This window comes from Hylobates moloch, unplaced genomic scaffold (assembly GCF_009828535.3).
Source record: "Hylobates moloch isolate HMO894 unplaced genomic scaffold, HMol_V3 SCAFFOLD_12, whole genome shotgun sequence".
NCBI classification, from domain to species: Eukaryota; Metazoa; Chordata; class Mammalia; order Primates; family Hylobatidae; genus Hylobates; species Hylobates moloch.
Window position 1 is genome coordinate 79,872,897 of NW_026652287.1, and position 20,805 is coordinate 79,893,701.

The following is a 20,805-nucleotide window of genomic DNA, read 5'->3' on the forward strand; positions in this document are numbered from 1 at the left end:
AGTAGTAAGAAAAATAATTTAATGAAAAAATTATTTTTCAAGATATCTATACTTCCATTGTTAAATACTTTAAAAAAATCAGAGGTTCTTAGTATGTATCCACACATTAAAGGTAGTAGAGAATACAATGACTATTTCTCATTGAATTTTCTAAAAAATGTATTTTTTAAAAAAGACAATCTTCAGAAAAACTAAGTAAACAGGCTCACTGAAGAACTATGTATCATATTCTCCCTATAGCAATGTAAGCCAGTTGCCAAATTTATGATTATAAAGGAATGAGTTAGACTGCTAAGTATTGACCCTCAATCATTTGACAATGCTCTAGCTCTAGCTGTACTCAAAAGAAAAAACATGGAGACAGAGAATGTGTACAATTACTAATGTTAATACAAAGTACCAAAGGCCAAAGAGGGCGGGGAGACAGAAAGAAGATCTGATTCTGAAAATATATGGATTCCCAATAACCACTTATTTTCTTTCTTGGAAAGAATAACTTTCATGAATTAAAGTAATATAAGAGTTCACTCATTTATCTTTATCATTTCAATAAACACTCAGGTCTGTCAAACAGTATCAGAATAAAATTAAAACACAGAACTGGCTTACTCTGCAATATCAAGATATCCACAGGAAGCTGCTGCATGTAGTGGTATCCAGCCTTCATTATCAGGTTGATTAATATTTGCTCCATTTTCTACCAGAAACTTCACCATATCAACATTGTCATCAATGCAAGCCTAAAAACAAAACAGAAAGCCAGATTGGAAAAAATACGAATTAACACTCCAAATAATACATCGATAGAATAAAATTCCTACTTTGTAGCTTTTATAATATAAATATTCTCTGTAAATAAATCTGCTGCTATCTTGACTATAATCCATCAAACACACTAATGACACTAAATTGTAAGGGTCCTTGCTTAGGTACACATATAACAGTAGTGTATGTGCCTAGACTCTTTATGGCAACCCAATTTGAATAACAAGTACCTATTGAAATGAAGACATTATAACTAAGTACTAATAATAATCTCTACAGCAGTGGTTCCCAAAAATGTTGTCTGCTGGGGGAAGGGGGAGTAGATTCTTTCAGGGAGTTGATTAGGGTAAAACTGTTTTCAAGATAAAACTAAGATGTCATTTCCCTTTTTTACTTTGTTGACATGTACACTTGACGGTATAAAAGTACCAGCTGTAAAACTGCATGCGCTTTAGCACAAATAACGGCAGTGGCCAAAAAAAAACCCGCCTCTATTAACAGTCACTGTTTTGACCACTTTGTACTCATAATTAAAAAAAAAAAAAATTGCCAAGCACAGTGGCTCATGCTTGTAATCCCATCTACTTGGGAGGCTGAGGCAGGAGGATCCCTTGAGCTTCAGTTCAAGGCTGCAATGAGCTATGATCACACCACTGCACTCCAACCTGGGCAACAGAGTGAGACCCTATCTCCAAAAAAAGTGGTGGTTGGGGGGCAGCAATTTTTACTCATACATGTCTTTGACAAAGCAGTACGCATTAAATCTTGGCCCTTGTATACAGGTCTTTTTTATATTCTCTGGAACAAGATGGGAAGTGTATGTTAAAGCACCTCTTCCAAGTATGATGGTTGTCTTGATGAAAAGCACTTGTGACATTGAGATGCAAGCTGACTTAGCCACTTTCCCATGCAACATTATGTCTACTTAAATGACAAACTACAGTTAGTCTAACTTTGATTTGTGGTAGATCTTTTCTTGCAAATGAACAAAATGAGCCTGTCACTTCAAGAAAAGCAATTAACGCCACGCGCGGTGGCTCACGCCTGTAATCCCAGCACTTTGGGAGGCCGAGGCGGGCAGATCACCTGAGGTCAGGAGTTCAAGACCATCCTGGCCAACATGGTGAAACCCCATCTCTACTAAAAGTACAAAAATTAGCCAGGTGTGGTGGAGCACGCCTAGTCCCAGCTACTTGGGAGGCCGAGGCAGGAGAACTGCCTGAACCCAGGAGGTAGAGGTTGCAGTGAGCCAAGATCATGCCATTGCCCTCCAGCATGGGCAACAGAGCAAGACTCCGTCTCCCAAAAAAAAAAAAAAAAGAAAAGCAATTAACAGTATATTTGTTGCCAATGATAAACTTTCAAGAAAAAATGAATTAGTTATTTTAATTTAAAAATGTCATTTGGTAACAGGGGTAAATCATTGTTATTTTTAAATGAATTAATAGCATTTTAAATTCCTGGTTTTAAACTCTTAAGACTACAAATATTAATACATATAACCTACAGAAACAAAAGCTCATGGAATCTTCAATAATTCTTAAGAGTATCAAGAAAATAAAAAAAGTGTATCAATAAAATAAAAAAAAAGTTGAGAACTATAGTCCTAAAATAAATAAGAAGGAACTTTTATCAAATGCTTGCTTTGTGCCAGGTAGTATGAGAGGTGATTTACATACATTATTCTCACAAAAACCCACTCCAAGGTACTCATTGTTCCCCACAACTGTTCCTAAAATCACTGTGTTCCAGCCACAATAGGGACCTTACTATTCCTTGACCAGGTACCTCAGAGCCTTTGTTCTTGCAGTTCTCACTGTCAGGAATGCTCTGCCCCCAGATCTAAGCATGCTGATTCCTTCTCATCAAACAAATCTCAATGCAGATGTTTCTTCTTCAGGAAGGCCCTCCTGGACATCCTTTTAAAGTAATTCCTAGTACTCTATCACATTATCAATAATATCAATAGCCACAATTTTCTTATTTATACCTATGTTCTACCCCTACTAGAATGTAAACTCCATAATTTTCAGATTAGGGATATATCTGTACATGAATATAAGTACTTTATACCTGTCCTATGAGACAGGCGGTATTCATAAACACACTCCATTTACCCTGGGGAGGCTTTCTGGAATTGGCACTATTCATAATCATCATCATATTGTCCCTCCTGCGATGCAATCCCCATGTATTACCAGGACCCCTGCCCAAGAATGTAAAGTCTGTGCCATGTTCTTGACTTGGGGGATTGGGAAGGTGGGATGAAATCCACTCAAGGAGCCTTTAACTTGGTGAAAGGTTTTTTCCCTCCTAATTCACACAAAGCCATTATTTGCCCAGAGGGCAAGTGACCTTTTTTTTCTAATGTGGGTAAAACTCAGTAAATGAACTAATTAGCTCCTATTTCCTATCTATGATAAACAACTAATACACAACTAGGAGTATGTGGGCTGATGACTATTATCTCTGTACTCTAAAAGTGTTTCTAATAAACTGATCAGTAGACATATTAATTTACACTGTCATCTTTGGTTTATTGCCAAAAGATCTTTGTTGGAAAATTCATGTGCTACTCATTTAAATGTATAAAAATCCCAAGTTTATTAAGAATCCGGAAGGATATTTTAAGTAGCTGTTGAAAGTAATAAATATTGATGTGTCATTTAAAAAGTGGTTCTAATACATTTTGCTATACATAGACCATTACCTTTATCTACCCATCCCCTTAAAAGAGGCTTAAACACCAAGACAGTACTTAACCACCAAAGGAAGTTCCTGTTTGTTCATATTTGGGGAAAAAAACTATTTTTCAGGACTGAAAACACATCAACAACAACAAAAAAGGATATTAATGTCAAACTATAACTCATGGAGAAAACGAAAGAGCTTCTTAAATGCCACTTCAACCTAAGAAAGAGCAGTTTGGGGCTGGCTGATGAGATATAATGGATCAGCATTATACATAAGCAATGAATAAATAAGGTATGACTGTATCCACATTTCATAAATGAAGTCTTTGCTCAACTCTCACCTTTTTGGTATCGCCTTTCTTGGACAGCATACTAAAATTACAACCCCTTCCCTACCATTTTATATCCTGGGTATCTACTTTATTTTTCTCCATACCATTTATTATAACATACTATATATACTTTGCTTATTTACCATCTCTTTACCCCACTCCCAGCATAAGCGTTTACTGAGAGCAGGAATTCTGCTGCATCCTCAATACCATGCACAGTTCTTGACATGCAGAATTTGGCTGCTTCCACAATACCTTAGTTCTTGGGCTCAATAAATGAATTAATGAATGTAGGAGGAAGCTAAGATTCAAAGAGATTAAGTAGCTTGAATAAGTCACACAGACAGGAAATGATAGGGCTGGGAATCTCACAGAGATGCTCAGGTTCCAGAAACTAAGCTTTTTCCACACTTAACACACTGCTTTCCACAGATGTTCCTAGTTTATCAACACATTTCTCACCTGCAACAGGATATCACGCATTCTAAGGGCTAAGTATTACTTGTATAAATGAAATAAATTTTCCTTAACTACCACAGAAACAAAAGAAATGCTTTTAGCAGCATTTCCCTAAGGAAGAAAATGACAAAGTTTCTATCAAGAAAAGCACTATACAGTGTACCTAAAAAGTTTTAAAGCGGGAGGCTGAGGCAGGTGAATCATGAGATCAGGAGATCAAGACCATCCTGAGAAACACGGTGAAACCCTGTCTCTACTAAAAATACAAAAAACTAGTCAGGCATGGTAGCACACACCTGTAGTCCCAGCTACTCGGGAGACTGAGACAGGAGAACCGCTTGACCCCGGGAGGTGGAGGCTGCAGTGAGCCAAGATCGTGCCACTGCACTTCAGCCTGGGCGACATAGCAAGACTTCATCTCAGAAAAAAAAAAAGTGTAAAAGCATTGAGAGGGAATCACAGCTTTTGGTTTTAGGTTCTAGTTCTGGCTCTGCCACAAATTTTGTGGCTGTGAACAAGTAATTTAATCTTTTTGGACGTTGGTGTCTTCATATTTCAAGTGGAGGGAAGAAGTGTGAGGGGGTATTTATCTTAAAAATTCCCTATCATATTTAAAATTATTATGTATCTTCCCTCTAGAACAAGTTATAAGCAAGCTGACAGCAGTTTTCCAAAGTGCCTAGAACATATCTTACATATAAGAGATGATACAAGAATACATAGGCAATGTTGATATAGATATTGCTCAAGAAAAGAACTATTTTTCATAGAGCAGTGGTTAAAAGAGGTTTGAGAATCACAGCTATTTAATGACGAAGAAACATAAAAAGTGGATTGTATTAGAAAGTAGTTTATAGAATGCTGAGATAAGAGACTGACTTACTGTGACTTGCATAATCATTCACTTTCCTTGAGAAATCATACTGATTAAATTCTTTCTTTTCAGACAGAGTCTTGCTCTGTTGCCCAGGCTGGAGTGCAGTAGCGCGATCTCGGCTCAATGCAACCTCCGCCTTCCGGGTTCCACCGATCCTCTTGCATCAGCCTCCTGGGTAGCTGGAACTACAGGTGTGTGCCACCATGCCCAGCTAATTCTTGTATTTTTAGTAGAAATGGGGTTTCAACATGCTGACCTGGCTGGTCTCAAACTCCTGACCGCAAGTGATCCACTCAACTTGGCTTCCCAAAGTGCTGGGATCACAGGTGTGAGCCACCACACCTAGCTGATACTCATTAAATTCTATTCACCTTTCTTCCTCAATCTCTTTTAAATCCCATAGGCTCCAAAACTGTATCCTGATTTTTATCCTCAGTATAAAAATATAAAACCCTACTTGATAATTATATGTAATACAAATATGATTATTCTTTTAAACTGAAAAATATCAACAAGTAAATAAGAAATGATTCTTTATAAAAGAATATGGGGAAATGCCCAAAATATATTAAGAGGGTTTTTTTTTTTTTTTTTTTTTAAGCCTACAACACTACAAAATTACACATCTTTGTTGGGGTGTTTTTTACAAATGGATATACATATGTGAAACTTCACCAAATTGTATACTTAAGAGTCATATACTTTACCAATGTAAATTATGCCTCAAGTTAAAAAGTTAAAAAAAAAAAGGCTACCATTTGAGACTACTATGTATCACTTAAAATATGTATTCCTTTAACTTCTATGCCTTGCCTCCTCAAGCTCCACATACCAAATGCAGCTGGTATTCCTAGTAGTCTCCCATCCAAGTACTAACCAGATCCAACCCTGCTTAGCTTCCTAGATGAGACGAGACCAGGTGTTTTCAAGGTGGTATAGCAAGTTAAAAAGGATGCAAATATGGAAATGGAAAAGGATAAAAGAATATAGGAGAAAACACACAATGTATTTTTTTAATGCCTAATATGATTTAAAGTTTTATATTAGTCCATTCTTATGCTGCTAATAAAGACATACCAGAGACTGAGTAATTTATAGAGGAAAGAGGTTTAATTGACACAGTTCCACACAGCTGGGGTGGCCTCACGAAACTTACCATCATGGTGGAAGGAGAAGCAAACACCTCCTCCTTCACATGGCAGCGGCAAGGAGAAGCGCCGAGCAAAACAGGAAAAGTCCCTTATAAAACCATCAGATCTTGTGAGAACTCACTCACTATCATGAGAACAGCAGCATGGGGGTAACTGCCCCCATGATTCATTCAATTACCTCCCACTGGGTCCCTCCCATAATACATGGGGATTATGGGAACTACAATTCAAGATGAGAGTTGGGTGGGAACACAGCCAAAACATACCAACTTTACTAAAAAAAAAATTCACTCAAGACTAAAAGAATACATCCTGAAGGTTAAAAATAATGGTTGTGAGACCCACTTTTATTTTCTTCCTTAATTTTTCCTTTCTTTTCAAAATGTCTACAATGAATAGACAGTGTTTCAAGAAAAAAATTCAAGAAGTTATTTCTTAAATAAAAAGCATTAAATGGTAATGTGGAAAAACAACCAAGGCTGGGTGTGGCAGCTCATGCCTATAACCCCAACACTTTGGGAGGCTGAGGTAGGAGGATCACTTGAGGTCAGGAGTTCAAGACCAGCCTGGCCAACATGGCAAAACCCTGTCTCTACTAAAAATACAAAAATTAGCCAGGCACGGTGGCACATGCTACTTGAGAGGCTGAAGCATGAGAATTGCTTGAACCTGGGAGGCGGAGGTTGCAGTGAGCCAAGATCACGCTACTGAGCTCCAAGCCTGAGCAACAGAGCAAGACTGTCTCAAAAAAAAGAAAACAACCGAATTGCTGGTGAAAGTATGAAATTCACACAACCACTTCAGAAAACTATCTAATAGCACCTACTAAAGTTATGTGGAATGGATAAATATACAGGGTGGGGTGAGGTGTAGGAAGGGAGATCCTATTCACATAACAGAATCCTATAAATTGAAAAAAAAAAAAAAGAACATTGAACAAAAAGAACAAAATACTGCTATCTTCAACAACATGAATGAAATACATAAATGAGTAAAGAAGGCAGGTACAAAAGGATACATACTGCAGGTTTCCTGATAAAATAAGATCTGGTGATAAGACTCAGAACCAGGGTTAAATCTGTGGGAGAATGACAGGAGGGGCATAAGGGGGCTTTCTGGACAGTTGGAAATGTCCCTATCTTTGTTGAGGTGATTTTTACATAGAGATATACATATGTGAAATTTCACTGAATTGTCTACTTAAGAGTTGTATACTTTACCACTGTAAATTATACTTCAAGTTAAAAAGTTAAAAAAAAAAAAAAGCAGGCTACCATTTGAGACTACTATGTATCACTTAAAATACGTATTCCTTTAACTTCTATGTCTTGCCTCCTCAAGCTCCACATACCAAATGCAATCCGTCTTTTAACTGATAACCTCTAAATACTCTGAAAACATTTCTTCCCCAAGAATTCTAGCATATTCTCTGTTTATGGCTAAATATCACTAATTCCTTTAGCTACTCTTCATATTATATATACTAAAAAGTATATATGCCAAGATCGTATGAAAAAGATCACATTAAAATATACTTGGATAGTCCATAAATAACAATGATCACATAAGGGCCATAATAGCAGTGGGTAGAAAGTACTAAAATATCACTGAGAACATAAAGAGATCTTTTTGTGACTAAGAGGGTCCATATGGGTCCCTACATATTTGAGAATAGTTTTGAAGATTCTGTAAGAGTTCAAGTACCAAATCAACTGGCAGGAACCTCACTGAGCAAAGACACTGCTGATTTTAAAAGTTCATGGAATAAACAAAAAGTAAGTCAACCAGTGGTAGACAGTATCTGTAAGTTATAAAACAGGATAAGGCTAAGTGGTAAAAGATCTGAATATAATGCAAAGACTGTAGTTGTACTGCAGATGATTTTCAACCTCTTTTTACTTCAACACACGAACAGAATCTGCTATGTTCCCATCAGTAATGGTGGCTCAAGTAAGCAGCAGGAGAAACTAGAAAAAAACACTTTAGAATTTCAAGATGATGCTTGAAAAAGCTATTTAGAGTTTTTAGGAAGAGGGGTGACATGATCAGATCAGTATTTCAGAAAGATCATAGAAGCAATAAGAAGAGGAAAGAGCCTGAACTAAACAACAGCAGATATCGGCATACCTAGTTTTACTGTGCCTCGTGGATACTGCATTTTTTTGTTTGTTTGTTTACAATTTGAAGGTGTGTGGCAACCCCGTGTCAGGCAAGTGTATTGGTGCTACTTTTCTAAACACGTGCTTACTTCATGTCTGTGTCACATTTTGGTAATTCTCACAATATTTTAAATTTTTTCATTATTACTAGATCTGTTATGGTGATTCATGATCAGTGATCTCTGATGTTACTATTGTTTTGGGGCGCCATGAACCATATTCATAGAAGACGGTGAACTTAATTGATAAATGTTATATATGTGCTTTGACCACTCCACAAACCGGCAGTTCCCATCTCTCTCCCTTTCCTGAGGCCTCCCTATTTCCTTAGAAATAACAATATTAAAATTAGACCAATGAATAACCCTACAATCACCTCTAAGTACTCAAGTGAAAGGAAGAGTCATGTGTCTCTCATTTTAAATCAAAAGCTAGAAATGATTAAGCTTGGTGAGAAAGGTACGCTGAAAGCCAAGGTAAGCCAAAAGCTAGGCCTCTCGTGCCAAACAGCCAAGTTGTTAATGCAAAGGAAAAGTTCTTGAAGGAAATTAAAAGTGCTACTCTGGTGAACACACAAATGGTAAGAAAGCAAAGCAGCCTTACTGCGGACATGGAGAAAGTGTTAGTAACCTGGACAGGTCAAACTAGCTGCAACATTCCCTTAAGTCAAAGCCTAATCCAGAGTAAGGCCCCAACTCTCCTGAATTCTACGAAGCCCAAGAGAGGTGAGGAAGCTGGAGAAGAAAAGTCTGAAGCTAACAGGAAGTTGATTCATGAGGTTTAAGGTAAGAAGCCATCTCCATATCATACAAGTGCAAGGGGAAGCAGCAAGTGCTAATGGAGAAACTGCATCTGGAAGATGCAGCTAAAATCACTGATGAAGGTGGCTACAACTAAACAATAGCGTTTCACTGCAGACAAGGCAGCCTTCTACTGGAAGAAGATGACATGTAGCACTTTTATAGCTTGAAAGGAGAAATCAATGCCTGGCTTCAAAGTTTCCACGGACAGGTTGAATCTCTTTTCAGGGGCTAATGCAGCTGGTGACCTTAAGTTTGAAGCCAGTGCTCATTACCCATTCCAAAAATCCTAGGTCCCTTAAGAATTAGACTAAATCTACTCTGCCAGTGCTCTATAAATGGAACAACAAAGCCTGGATGGCAGCACATCTGTTTATAGCATGGTTTACTAAGTATTTTAAGCTCACTATTGAGACCTATTACTCAGAAAAAAAAGATTCCTTTCAAAATATTGCTGCTAACAACAATGAACCTGGTCACCCAAGGGGTCTGATGGGAGATGTACAGGATTAATGTTGTTTTCATGCCTGCTAATAAAACATCCATTCTGCAGCTCAAGGAGTAATCTCCACTTTTATGTCTTATTTAAAAAATACATTTTGTAATGCTATAGTTGCCACAGATAGTGATTCCTCTGATGGATCTGGGCAAAGTAAATTGAAACTTTTTGGAAAGAATTCACTATTCTACATGCTATTAAGAACATTGGTGATTCAGGGAAGGAGGTCAAAATATCAACATCAATGGGAGTCTGAAAGTTGATTCCAACCCTCATGGATGACTTTGAGGGATTCAAGACTTCAGTGAAGGAAGTAACTGCAGATGTGGTATAAACGGCAAGAGAACAAGAATTAGAAGTGGAGCCTGAGGATGTGACTGAATTGCTGCAATCTCATGATAAAACTTGAATAGATAAGGAGTTATTTCTCAATGACAAGCAAAGCAAGTGGTTTCTTGAGAGGGAATCTACTCCTGGTGAAGACGCTGTGAACATTGTTGAAATAGCAATAAAAGGTTTAGAAAATGACATAAACTTGGTTGATACAGTGGCAGGGTCTGAGAGGATCGACTCCAATTCTGAAAGAAGTTCTACTGGGGGTAAAATGCTATCAAATAGCATTACATACTACAGAGAGATCTTTCATGAGAGGAAGAGTCAGTTGATGAGGCAAACTTGTCTTATTTTATGAAATTGTCACAGCTACTCCAACCTTCAGCAACCACCGCCCTGATTAATCAGCAGCCAACATCAAGTCAAGACCCTCCACCAGGCCAGGTGCGGTGGCTCACGCCTGTAATCCTGGCACTTTGAGAGGCCAAGGCGGGCGGATCATGAGGTCAGGAGTATGGGACCAGCCTGACCAACATGGTGAAACCCTGTCTCTACTAAAAATACAAAAATTAGTTGAGTATGGTGGCACGCACCTATAATCCCAGCTACTCGGGAGGTGGAGGCAGGAGAACTGCTTGAATCTGGGAGGTGGAGTTTATAGTGAGCCGAGATTGTGCCACGGCACTCCAGTCTCGGTGACAGAGCAAGACTCCATCAAAACAAAAACAAAAACAAACAAAAAAAAACCCTCCACCAGCAAAAAGACTATGACTGGCTGAAGGCTCATATAATCACTAGCATTTGTTTTTAGCAATAAAGCATTTTTAAATTAAGGTACGTACTACAGCATTATGACTTTTAAAAGATATAATGCTACATTATATTTAATAGACTGGTGTAGCATAAACACAACTTTTATATGCACTGAGAAACCAAAAAAATTTGTGTGACTCGCTTTTTTGTGGTAGTCTGGAACCAAACCCACAATATCTCCAAGGTATGCCTGTACTCATGAAACTGTATAAAGGAAGCTTAGGAGGAAATATGCAAGGTTTAATGAAAGACACGAAGAGTGAAGATGCAGGAAGAAGCCATTCATGAAGATAAACACCACAGATTCAAGGAGCAGATTGGGAATAGAAAGATGACGATTTTATTTGTTTTGGATATGCTGAATTTATAGGTGTCTGTACATCTATCTAACCATATAGATTTGGAGCTGTGAAAATAAATGTGGGAAGAAAATGTCAATTTGGGAATTATCTGCATTGAGGTAATAAAACAATGGGACTTGAAATCATTCAGGGAAAGAGTGTAGAGAAGTGATTTTGAAAACAGTAAGGAAAGGGGTAAGATTAAATTATGATTAGGATATTCTGCTTGGAAAACAAACATCTGTGATACCTTAGTCAGTAGACAGCTAGAAATAGAAAGTTCAAGACACCATCTAGTACAGAAGACAAATACAAAAATAGATGATTATATCAAAAGGAATATGGTAAGACAATTTCAGATTATGTCCATTGGTTTTTATGAGAGCTGAGAAAAGGAGAATTAGGAAGGAATGGTGGTCGTCAGGGAATATTTCCTGGAGGTGACTCATATACTTGAGTTTAACGTAAGAACAAGTGAAAAACAGGTCTGGTATATAAAGATGCAAAGCCAAATACGGTGAGGTAAGCAAGATCCAGAATAGGGTCTTATCTGCCATCTGTTGAGCAATCCTTTGACACTTAAGGTAAAAGACTTTCATGACAAATTGGTAATTTTTAAAGTTTCTCCATTTGAAGAAGGTGATTACACTGGCTCTTTGAAAGACATTAACACACAGAAATAGCTGTTCTCCAATAAATGAAACACTGCTAATTTTGATTTTAAATGTATATACTTTTAAGTCGACATAAGAAACACCAACAAAATATCAATACCAAAAGCAATTAATGTTAAATCTGCTTGTTCTTTTGTTTATAAATGTTTTTGAAATATTTTAATATAAATTAAATGCTAAAAGCATTGCCACAAAATATACATCATGTATCAATCTCAAGTTAGTGGTGTAAATTGTTCAAACTGTTGTCCTCAACATTTATAAAGTACATACAAGAAACTGGCAAAGCATGCCCATAAACATATTGTTGCTAAGAGAATCAAAAGCTAACACATGTAGCACATTAAGAAAAGCAAGACTTGCTGACTTAAATTTCTGACTAAATTTGGTCAGTTTATTGAACCATGTAAGGAAAGAAGCAGAACGGCTCAAATACACTTTCAAAATCTTATCTGACATGGTTTACCTTCAAGTTTTTCTTGAATGTGAATGCAGAAAAATTACCAATAATAAATGGCTGTGTGAAGACACTTTTGTCATTTAATTCTAGGTACAGGCAGCTTCATCAACTTGAGTTGTAAACTAATTCAAGTACATAAAACTTTTGTTTTTATTGTTCCACACATGTTCATAAGGAAAAAATTGAGAAGCCTGCTAACAAAGAGTTAACAAGGTGTTTATACAATGCTCAAAGCAGACAGAGTCCATGACTTCAAGACAGATCTTCAGACATGTGTAGCTTGAAAAAACATTAAATTTCATTCCTAAAATAGAACAACTATGTTTAAACAAACATAATTAAACTGAGTAAACTTGCCATCACAAAACAAGTAGCATTTGAAATAAATTCTAACATTGTTATATTCCTTTTCTTGAAAGTATTTTTGTTAAAAGTACAAACTCTAGAGTCGGACTGTCTGAAATTAATCCAGTTCTGCCATTTACTGGTTGGGTGTTCTTGGGTAAACTCCCATCTTGTGTGCCACAGTCTCCTCCTGAAAATGAGGATAATAATAGAACCCACTGCCTCAAAAGTTTACTATGAAAAATACATAAATATATACGGCGCATAAAGTAGTACCTGTCAAAAAGTTAAACACTATTGTTTATATAGTCCATGCTAATTCTTCCCCATTTAAATTATTTTCTCCTTTTTATATTATTATTCTAGAATGCATTTTTATCCCACTATGAATTATGAAACAGTTAAATGGCAAAGAATTGTCAAATATTCCTTTTAGTGCCACTTTTGGTAAGAGTCCTACCTGCCAAAAGTTTCTAAGAGGATGGTTAAGTTTTAAAAGATGCCCTAAGAAAATCTTAGGGATTACAAACATCCTTCAAACAAACTTTTCTGCAAACTCATTCATGAGTTTATATACGATTCAGAAGAGCAAAGCAAAAGAAAAGAGTTGCATAAATGTAATTATAACAATTTAGGTGAAAATGAAATTACAGTCAATAACCCGAAATGCTTGCAATTTGTGCCTAATCATTAGGAACAGCTAATTATTGATAGGTAATAGGCAAATTAGTTTGAATTACTTTGAATACAGAAGTTCTCTTAGCCAATTTCCTCTTCACAGAAACAATTCCTTTTTGTTTGTTTGTTTGTTTGTTTTTTGTTAGAGATAGTGTCTCACTATGTTGCCCAGGCTGGTCTAGAACTCCTGGCCTCAAGCAATCCTCTTGCTTTGGCCTCCCAAAGTGCTGGCATTACAGGTGTGAGCCACCACATTCAGCCAAACAGAAACAATTCTTTATGACTCTTAGGACAAGCTCAACTGGTACAAGCAGAAATTTGTGTATATACTAGAAAATATTTCATGCCCCAAGCATTCAGGGCGACATAAACGTCAGTATGTTTAAAGAGGAACTGAACTGGATACTGTCCAAGCAATGTTTTTGTTCTATTTTAAAGAAAACTGAAGCGAGACATTCCAAAGGAGGAATTATGGGTGTGGTTTACACAAGAAAGACAAAGAAAAACTCCAAGCAGTACTCCTATACTAAATAATAAAAAAGAAAATCCTAGCTCTTGCATTAAAATACTGGCAAATGAAAAGCAAGTACAATTTTAGGAGGCCATCCATATTTAGTTATGAAAACAAAGAGTCCAGCATTGCATTTAAATTGACCTTTTCTCACCTTTCTACTATCTCAGGTGTGAAAATCTAGATGTAAAAACAGAAATCTATCCACATAATAATTAAATATTCAAATGAGATTCAAATGACAAGATGACTAGAACAAGAAATCCAAAACATACACAATGGCTAGACCATAGGGAACTCTTCATTTGGAAAAACAAAAGTTGAGGCTTATATATAGTATCTTAGAGTAATTATAGAAGAACAGTGTCTGACAAAGAGAGATCACAATATATATTTGTTGACTGAATGAACTAGACATAGCAAATACAGGATATAAAAAATCTGACAAAAACAATTCAAGACAAAAACCCACAAAAGTTTCTGAAGAAAAAGTAATTTAATTACTGTATAAATATTCATTCAACAAATACTATATATTTGAATGAGAATGCCAAAAACTAGAACCACAAATATCCAAAGATTAAAATATGCTCTTTATCTATTCTTGTTACATAACTCTGTTATTTCCTTCACTGACAAAAATCTATAAAGTAGTACATTGAACCTAGATTTTTAGAAGCCAACACTTTCATTTGGGGACTTAGTAAGGGAACAGCATTTCTTCTGGAGTTTAGTCATTAGGGATACAAAATAAATTGAACTTCAGGGTCATTCTTTCATGAATAATTTTTACTGATTGCCTACCACATACAACGTAATGCAGTAAGTCATGCATTTTGGTAGATACAAAGACCAACACTAGAGGGCATATTTTCCTTGCTTCCTTTGTGCACAATGCCTAGCATACAGCAAATACATAATACATACATAGTGAACCAAAATACTAACTTCTTAATAAGGAGTAGGCATTTATGACCTACTGTGTGTATGTATACATAAAACTGTATTAAGTACTGTGTAAGGCATGCTGACTTTATTAGTATTTTATGTATTTCTACTCTTCTCCTGGCTAGATTATAGTTCCTTAAGAATAGAAACTGCCTTACATATTCCATAATTCCTAACAGTGCTATTTCAATAAATTTTTGTTGATGAACTAAAATAAACAATCTTGTCCACAGGATGCCCAATTAAGAAAAAAAGATAAGCAAGGAAGTAGAAAAATGCTACGAAATTTAACAGTGATACAGCAAAATAAAGGAAAACTCAGTATGTGAATGGAAATAAGTTAAAGAAAACTTTTTGGAGAAAATAAATGTTATGCAGGTCTCATTACTGTCCGAGCTCTGGAGATAGGGTGGAAGGCAGATACAGAGAAAGGTTTCCTTGCTGAATTCTATCGTTTATCAGATGCGGTTCACAAACTGAGCTAGAGGGGTTTAATCAATAAATACACTCAATAAATATACTAATGTGAAAATTTTAGTTTCAGGGAAACAAAAGCTTCTACTTACTATTTACTTAAAAAACAAGTTACAAAAGAATACTCATAAAATGACACAATTCTTGCTGTTGCAATGTCTAATGAAAAGTGTGGAAGAATACACACCAAAGCGTTAATTAACACTTTAAGTCATTAACATCTTAAAGTCACTGAGTTATTTCCCAAAAACATCTCTATAGTAAGGATATAAAATTGTTAGTCTTCCAAAACAAAACATTAACATAGTTAATACACATAGTTGTTAACTAACTGTTTCTTGATGAAACAGTGTTCAGCAAAACAACTGGGCCATAAAGAGAACAGATTAATAATTCAACAATTATTTACTGAGTGTCTGCTACAGCTAGACACTATGCTGGCTGGTAGGAATACAATGTTGAAGTATACAGACCAGATATCTGAATTCACACAGCTTAGAGTCCAGCACAAGACAGGTAACTAAACACACAAGAACAAAAAGAGCTATGATAAACACTATGAATTTAACTACTTAACCAGTATTTGGGGGAGAGGGGAAATCAAAATCTCTGAAGGTGGTGCCCAGAAATTTCCTCTTTAAAGAAGTTGCCCATCTAACTTGTAAAATACATTAGATTGTGAACCACTGATACTCACAGTAACCAAAGCTAGAGGAATAAATAACAAGGCACAAGCAGCATGTGTAAAAAGTGATCAGAGAAAGCTGTGTCAGAACCCAGAGGGCATGAGTATTTAAGAAAGGGGAAACAACAGAGGGTTGAGAAGCAGTAACTTGAAGAGGCAGGAGGGAAAGAAATAAAGTGCAGTTACATAGAAGCAAGGGGAAAATGGAAAATAGAATTATAAGGAGTTAAGTTCTTCCTAGTAAAAATGGCAGAGTGAAGCCACATTTTACAGAATCCATGTCCTAAATAAACACTAACCCTTACTTACATAGCACTTTTATACGTGCCAGGGAACTGTTCCAGGTAGTTTACCTATACTAATTCATTTAATCTTCACAACAACCCAGTATGTAAGAACTATTACTACCATTTAACAGATAATAACTGGCAAAATTCAAGATTTTAACCCAGCAGTCTGGCTTCAGCATCTGTACCCCTAACCAACAGGCTACACAACTAAACAGCAGCAGCAAAAGGTAAAATAACACCCCAAAACAATTTGGTCCTATCAAAATTTCAAAGGCACATATCCCTTGATACTGCAATTTCATTCTAGGAATTTATTCTGCAGATACAATCACACATGTGCAAAATGACATGTACAGAATTGTTTGCTAAGTTCTGGTAAGTGTAAAACTGGAAACAATTTAAATGTCCATCAATAAAGAACTAACTTATGGACGAATATGAAACAAATTCCTGGATATTTTGCAAAGTGAAAAGAACAAATGTAAAACATGAGTAGTCTCTGACCAATGTGTTATATTTTGTGTGTGTATTTGTTCACATATGGATTATCTCTAAAAAGATACAGAATAAACACTATGGCAATTGTGACAGAACATGTCCAGTTCAACTGAAGGCCCTGTAAGGTAGTAGGAAATAGAGCCCTAGTAAATGAATGTCACAGCAAGGAATGGCCTACATAGTAACATGCAGAAGAGGAAGCTGATGGGCTCTCCCTTTGCTTCTTTCTCCACCAACCTAGTGATAGAAAAGACAACAAAATCTAGGCTCTGAGCTGCTCCCCACTGGGTTCCTCACGCCAAGTGAGCCACAATGACCACCAACACATGAGGTAGGAAGACACTGACTGGGAAATAATATCTCCCATATCCCTGTATCTTTATCTGGTTTACAACATTTGTACTGTTCACTTGCTATTTCGATACAATTCTGTACTGGGTCTAAACTTTTCTTGCCAATCCCTGAATACAAATCAGCCCTCTGTAGTCTAAACTAACTCAGCAACTATGAACAACACATACTACAGGAAGAAAAAATAAAAAAGAAATGATGGGGGGGGGGGGTTAATGTGCCTTGGTCTGTTTGAGCTGCTACTATTTTTAAAATATCATAAACTGGGGGACTCATAAGCAGCAAACATTTATTTCATAATTTTGGAGTCAGAAGTCCAAGATCAAGGCACTGGCAGATTCCACGTCCAGTGAAGGTCTGCTTCCTGACTCATATATGTATCCTCACATGGTGGAAGGGCAAGTAGCTCCCTTGGGCCTCTTTTATAAGAGCACTAATTTCAATTTAAAAGGATTCTGCCCTCATGACCTAACCACCTCCCAAAGGTCCCATCTTCTAATACCATCACCTTGGGGTAAGGAATCCAAGATACGAATTTTTAGGCATGACAGAAATATTCAAACCATAGCAGTACATAAGCATGTAAAACTTCAGATAGAGACAGCAGTGTGGATGAGGACATAACTTGAAAAACCAAAGGAAATGCCCTACATTTTGAGGCTGCTTAATAACATTGAATAAAATAAGAGATCAAAGGTGGATGATAAATCTTATTTAACAATAAAATCCAGTCAAAAGAACAAAATAAACTCAGAATTCAAAACAGGATGGTTGAAAAACTCATACAAAGTCAATTAGAAAGGATTTAAACATCATACACTCTAATAAGGTAGAAATAGTAACATGGCTAACAAAATGAGATGAAGATTAAAATGGATGAGTGCTGACTTCCTCATCTTCCCCAGTAAGCAACCAATTGAGTACGTCTAAAATTGAAATGTAGTTAAAAATTATCCTACGCAAAAATATCCACTGAAATGTTTTCAGGCTTATCTTCTAAATCTTAAAGAAATCCTTAAGAAAATACTCTCTCTAGTTGTAAAGGAAAATTTACCCAAATTTGAATCGTTACTTCAGTCTTCTAACATTTTTTAATTAAAATAAGCATATGTAATATGCATCCTTTGTTAAAAAACAAAAGTGTATCAAAGGATTTGTATAAAGAGATTCTGAAAAGATGCTTTCTAATTAAACAATGGTTTGTTATGGACAATCAACATTCATTGAACAACTTACTTTTTAACATAAAGCACGGAGGCCTAGCTCAAAACCTTTTTAAAAGAGAGCCAAACCTTGCCTGCAATAAACTCATAGGCCATCAGACATAAGCATACACATAGATAAATTTCTAATATTAACTCTCTAATCTCAAATTCTCCTTACTCCAGTATACATGGGTAACTTCAGAAACCTCAAGAATACACACACACACACACACACACACTCTGTCTCTCTCTCTCTCTTTCTCTCTCTCTCTGAGAAAAAGGGGAAAGGTTTTGGAAGGGGAATTTTTTTTGTCATGCCATGACATGGAAAGAAAAAAAAAGTTGGAGGGTGGGGGGGGGGGGGGAACTATATTCCTGAATCCTATTCAGAAAGAAAGAGCAAAGATATGTCTAAGAGAGACTGAGAACCTAGTAATTGTTCAGCTATATTCAGATATGTTTTTAAAAAAATAAATAATGAAGTTAAGAATATATAATTCTAGGTCCTGGGGATGATGAAGGATTGAAAAAATCTTATATGGTTATCTTAACTAAATAATATTTTCCATTTTAGACAACCAAGTTACTCGCATTTCTGGGATCACTGATAAGGGGAGTTGAGGAAACAGGAGTTAATACTTCGAAGTCACAAAATAAGAGGGGCACTGAACATTTAGATGGAGGGCAGAGGGGAAAGAAGCAAAGATAAAATTGATTCAAGTATCTTGTTGAATAGTGAGAAACGGAGATAACAAGCAGCTCTTAAGGCATAATAAATAGGAACCAACTGCTAAGTACATGGCAATATAAATTGAAGAATGTAAAATACCACAAATATTATATTAGTTTGCTTATAGTAGGTAGCCTCTAAGGTGGCAATGATCACTACCTCATGGTAGTCACACACTTGTGTAATTGCTTCCCCTAGACTGGGTGACTTGTTTCTTACAAACTTAATGAGACAGAAGTAATAAGATGTCACTTCTGAGATTACGTTATAAAAAGACCATGGCTTCCATCTTGGCATGCACCCTCCTCTCTTGCTCTCTCCTGGATCACTCACAACCTGGGATAAGCCAAATGTCATGCTGGAAGGCAGCCATGTTGAGAGACACATGTGGCAAGGAAGCAAGGCCTGCTAATAACTTAAGTGAACTTGGAAGCAGATCCCCACCCTACCCTACCCAAGCCTTCAGAGGAGATGGCAGTCCCAGCCAATAGCTCGAGGAAAATATCATGAGAAACCTTTAGTCAGAAGCACCCAGCTAAGTCATATCCATTCCTGACCCACAGAAAGTGTGAGCTAATGTTTGGTATTTTAAGTTTGGGGGTAATCTACTATGTAGTGATAACTAATGGCCATACTATTGGATTTTGATGAAGGTATAAAGTATTCTTACCAGTCTTCACTGCTTAAGCTTATGTGTATCCAAACATTATGTTCCCTTCTGCAACTTAAAATATCTGTCTTTTCTCCTGTATTTTCACCCTTCTTAAATGTCATCAAGTAAGAATTACCTAAACTTAGTCCTCTCTCTCCACTTCCACAAATTCAAAGCTCTAATAACACTAGACCACCCTCCATTTCCTAAACATGTCCAATCTGAAATTATAACTTAAGAACCAATAAATAATAATTGTCTGATGTGGCAGTACTCATGATTAACAAGTAAAAACTGTACAAAACAACAGTCTAACCAGAGTTATTCTAATAAATAATAAAAATTATTATTCCTTTAATATTTACTTTTGAGGAGACAGGGCAAATAGCAATAATTTTTTTAAAAAAGAAATGTCAACTTTTATACATTTGCATTGAGGGAAATATAAATTTTCTATTGCATAATTCATTCATTCAATCGTTTTCTTCAATGCTAGTACTTTTATATTTAAAATTTTAACACCTCTTCAAAGCAGATCACTATCCTGTCAAAAGGGGAAGTAATAGGGCAGAAATAAGAACACCTAAATTTTTAATCTGCCTCCTGAAACAACTGTCAGTATGGAGCCCTTCTGAGAGTAAAGTTATTTTTAAAAAAAATTATCACAGTATTTCCCAAACTGTTTCCATGAAACTACTGAACGAAAAATGTTAATAAATGCTCTTTGAGGTCAGGCGCGGTGGCTCATCCCTATAATCCCAGTACTTTGGAAGGCCAAGGCGGGCGGATCACTTGAGGTTAAGAGTTCGAGACCAGCCTGACCAACGTGGTGAAACCCCGTCTCTACTAAAAATACAAAAATTAGCTAGGAGTGGTGGCGAGTGCCTGTAATTCCAGCTATTCAGGAGGCTGAAGAAGGAGAACTGCTTGAACCTGGGAGGTGGGGTTGCCACGAGCCAAGATTGCGCCACTGTACTCCCAGCCTGGGCGACAAGGGCAAGATTCCGTCTCAAAAAAAAAAAAAAAAAAAAGTAATTAACTACAATAATTTAGGACTTTTGACTTCTCTGAAGGAAAATAAG

At 36.4% G+C, this 20,805-nt stretch overlaps 1 protein-coding gene across 3 annotated transcripts in view; it reads right to left on the reverse strand.

Annotated features, from left to right (window-relative positions):
* Positions 1-20,805, reverse strand: part of PPP1R12A (protein phosphatase 1 regulatory subunit 12A) — a 160,401-nt gene that overhangs the window by 98,380 nt on the left and 41,216 nt on the right. For all 3 annotated transcript variants that reach the window (XM_032170824.2, XM_032170825.2, XM_032170823.2), the window contains exon 2: positions 610-740. In XM_032170824.2, coding sequence (XP_032026715.1) covers positions 610-740 — 131 coding nt within the window. The remainder of the gene's footprint in view (positions 1-609; positions 741-20,805) is intronic.